The sequence below is a fragment of the Borostomias antarcticus genome (genome assembly GCF_949987555.1).
Source record: "Borostomias antarcticus genome assembly, chromosome: 8".
NCBI lineage: Eukaryota > Metazoa > Chordata > Actinopteri > Stomiiformes > Stomiidae > Borostomias > Borostomias antarcticus.
Genome location: NC_140241.1, coordinates 1,547,654 through 1,551,712, shown reverse-complemented (window position 1 = coordinate 1,551,712; position 4,059 = coordinate 1,547,654). Strand labels below are relative to the sequence as shown.

Sequence of the window (4,059 nt, the reverse complement as noted above, 5' to 3'; positions counted from 1 at the left end):
ATTGTGTTATCATAAAGGGTCCTGTAAAATTAAGAGCACTTAAAGAAAAGCAAAACAAATGGTGCTCGGAGAGTTTAGACCATGAATGCAATTTGTCAGTATGTGTAGTTATCAGAGACCATCTTGTAGGCCTACTGTATAATAACACCTCAATAACAGATATATGAATGAATTGAATTGAATTGAAACCTTTATTGTCCCAGAGGGGAATTTGTTTGGCACACGTCAAGCATACAGAAAACATTAAAATGTACGCCCATCACCAACACCGCAATGTCACCAACCACCATCATCGTCATCATCACCATCCTCACCACCATCATCGCATCAACATCATCATCACTGCAACAGGCATCAACAGCTGTTCAATCATTTAATGCTTGTTGACACAAAGGAAGTGCCGGCTGGTTTTGTCCTTGTTTTGGGCGTTCTAAACCTGCGTCCAGAGGGGAGTAGGGGGAACTCTGAGAAGAGTAGATATAGATAGAGTAGATAACAACAAAAAACATACAAGAAAAATATTTTTTCTCAGCTGCTGCCCTTCCCTGGCCTCAAACTCTAAACCTGTTGGTTTGAAAACACACACCCAACCAGAGGAGCGATGGATTCTGCTGCTCTCAGGGCATAAAAATGAGTCCAGTAGTTTCTGCTACCAACAACCAGACAGATGCACAAACAAACAGAACCACACACCTGACCACAAATATGACTCTCCACCCAGAGCCAAACAAACAGAACCACACACCTGACCACAAATATGACTCTCCACCCAGAGCCAAACAAACAGAACCACACACCTGACCACAAATATGACTCTCCACCCAGAGCCAAACAAACAGAACCACACACCTGACCACAAATATGACTCTCCACCCAGAGCCAAACAAACAGAACCACACACCTGACCACAAATATGACTCTCCACCCAGAGCCAAACAAACAGAACCACACACCTGACCACAAATATGACTCTCCACCCAGAGCCAAACAAACAGAACCACACACCTGACCACAAATATGACTCTCCACCCAGAGCCAAACAAACAGAACCACACACCTGACCACAAATATGACTCTCCACCCAGAGCCAAACAAACAGAACCACACACCTGACCACACATATGACTCTCCACCCAGAGCCAAACAAACAGAACCACACACCTGATCACAAATATGACTCTCCGCCCAGAGCCAAACAAACAGAACCACACACCTGACCAAAATATGACTCTCCACCCAGAGCCAAACAAACAGAACCACACACCTGACCACAAATATGACTCTCCGCCCATTGCGTTCGCACTGTGGGCAGAGGGAATAAGTCACCTTTCACAAACATTCGTTTGTAATAAACAGTGAAGCTGAATTATAAGAAATTAAAAAACTCAACATATTTTCTGCAGTATTTTAAAATAAATTGTAGTGTTATTTGTTAGAATTAATTTGCAAAAACAGTTATTAATTTTCATACATTTTGATAAATATTTTTTTCAATCAAATATCAACATCAATAATCAATCAATTAGTCTTCTTTACTTTAATCAAAATAACCCAACTGCAGTTTGATGAATATTTTGGAATTGATATGTGATTAAAATAATGTTTTATCAAAAATTATCAAAGCGGAGATATGTTTTTTGCAAAAGAACCCTTCTTTTGTTATTTACATTTCAATAACATAATTTGGCACCAGTTATAATGATGCTACAACAGCTAATCAGGTGTCAGGATGAGAGGATGGATTGAGTTGCTCAGTCACTTGAGCATCAATGTTAGCAGGCTGCTGCAGAGTTGTCCTGGAGTCAGTGACCTTCCTCCTCTTCCTCACACACATGAACATGCAGAGAAGAATCACCACCATCATCATCATCATCGCCACAGAGCCCAAAAGGATGGGAACTCTGTGTTCACGTGAGAACTCCGGTTGCCAACTGATGTCCAGCTTGTTGTCCAGACTGAGGTGAGAGGCGGTGCAGGTGTAGCTGTGTCTCTCTCTCAGCTCCTGTGTGCTGATCTCCAGGCTCTTCCTGACCTGGTACAGCCCGTTCCCGTTGGGCAGCACCGCCCCTCCTGTGAGCTCCTGCTCTGCCACAGGCCGTCCGTCCCTCAGCAGGGTGAGGTTGATGTGTCGGGGGTAGAAGTCGGTGGCCAGGCAGCTGACCCGAGCCCCTCCAGGAACCGTCTTCTCCAGAAACCGGACTCTGGGACGCACTCTACGCAGCACTACGTTCTTCTGTTTCTCCAGGAAATTCTTCAGTTCTTTAATGCACAGAGGAAGGTAAATATGTGTATAGCGCAATGTGTATATTGGAAACCATTTCTCCTCCCATTGAATCTTCCATGGGTTTTCTCTCAAATATCTCCATGCTGTCATGTTGTAATAAAGGCCATGAGCATTAATTGTATTGCAGGAGTCCTGAAACATCATCAGTGCTGCTTCACCGTTGGGTGACATTTCACATCCAGTTATGCCCTGATAGACTTGAATACCTTTGGTCAGATTAAAGCGATGTTTTATGTCAGTTAGTCTTCCTCTCATGGAAACATGAATGAATCTTAATACATAAACTGTCTCTGGGGATACATCACTCTCCTTTTTTTCGATGCCATGTCCAGAGTGAACTACCTTGTCAATCTCTGAGTCATAGTAACCAACTTGAACATCATCCACCATCACCACGGCTGTAAACGCAGGAAACGGTGTCTCTCCTGTCATGTACGTTGCCAACACGTAAAGAGAGTGTCGTCCTGAACCTGAAAAGAGAAGAGAACCACGTTAGTGAGTATAGAAATCCCCCTGACTGCTGTAAATACCCAGTGCAGCTGCTAACCCTGTGTTCCTCTCTCCTCCCTAGTGTCTCCCCATCTTGTACTACTGTATATCCAGGTCCCAGAAAGTCCTCCCCCTCCCCTTTCTCGATCCCGGTCCACTTGGCACTGTATGTGAAGCCAACAATTTCAAGCTTGGGTTTTAAGATGGACAGTAATTTTAAATTGGATCGCCAAATTGGTGCAGTATAGTTAAGTCCAGCTTTTTTCATCTGAGGCAGTTGGCAAAGGTGAAGCCCATTCTTGTATGTCAGCACTTTGAAACAGTAATCCATGCCTTCATTCCGTCTGGGCTGGATTACTGTAACGCTCTTGATCTTTGAGTCAGCCAGTCCTCCCTCGCTCGTCTCCAGCTGGTTCAGAATGCTGCTGCTCGTCTTTTACCTGGAGCACGTAAGAGGGAGCACATAACGCCCATTCTGGCCTCGCTCCACTGGCTGCCTGTGCACTTTAGACTTCATTTTAAGATTATTTTATTTGTTTATAAATCTTTAAATGGTCTCGCCCCGCCGTACCTCTCTGAGCTGCTTCATCCCTCTGCTCCTCCTCAGGGCCTCAGGTCAGCTGATCAGCTGCTCCTGGAGGTACTGAGGTTGAAGCTCAGAGGTCAGCTGATCAGCTGCTCCTGGTGGTACTGAGGTCGAAGCGGAAGGTCAGAGGGGATAGAGCCTTTTCGGTTGCTCCAAATTATGGAACGACCTGAGGTCGAAGCTCAGAGGTCAGCTGATCAGCTGCTCCTGGTGGTACTGAGGTCGAAGCGGAAGGTCAGAGGGGATAGAGCCTTTTCGGTTGCTCCAAATTATGGAACGACCTACCTTTGCACATTAGACAGGCCTCCTCACTGTCCGTCTTTAAAACTAGTCTTAAAACCCATTTTTATTCCTTGGCTTTCAACCCAGCATGAGACTTTGCTCTTGTTTTGCTCTTATTGCTTTTACTGTTTCATTGCTTGTAGTGTAGTCAGGGCCGTAGCCAGCTATGAGGTCACCGAGGTCCGGACCTGTTTTTATACATTTTGATACAAAAATAAATAAAAAGCAATTTCATAGAAAGGTCACAATATAAATGTACAGTCGGGAGTTGGAAATGTCCGGTAGTAGTGTCTGATTTTTGGCAACGGTAGCCTACTCCCCCCTGCATACAGCACTTGGTCGCTTCTGCCCATGGACGTACAAGCGGCTTTGCTTTGAACTAACGGTTGACGTTACTTGTTCAAATCATGATGCGCGC

At 44.8% G+C, this 4,059-nt stretch overlaps 1 protein-coding gene across 1 annotated transcript; it reads right to left on the bottom strand.

Annotated features, from left to right (window-relative positions):
* Positions 1-1,586: 1,586 nt before the first annotated feature.
* LOC311312760 (hereditary hemochromatosis protein homolog) lies at positions 1,587-2,490 on the bottom strand. Its single transcript, XM_084442756.1, has one exon. It carries the CDS (start codon positions 2,453-2,455, stop codon positions 1,718-1,720), a length of 738 nt encoding a protein of 245 aa, XP_084298882.1. The 5' UTR covers positions 2,456-2,490; the 3' UTR covers positions 1,587-1,717.
* Positions 2,491-4,059: the final 1,569 nt, after the last annotated feature.

Coding starts and splice junctions, on each gene's coding strand:
- LOC311312760 (XM_084442756.1), bottom strand. CDS start 2,455: ATGTCACCCAACGGTGAAGCAGCACTGATGATGTTTCAGGACTCCTGC.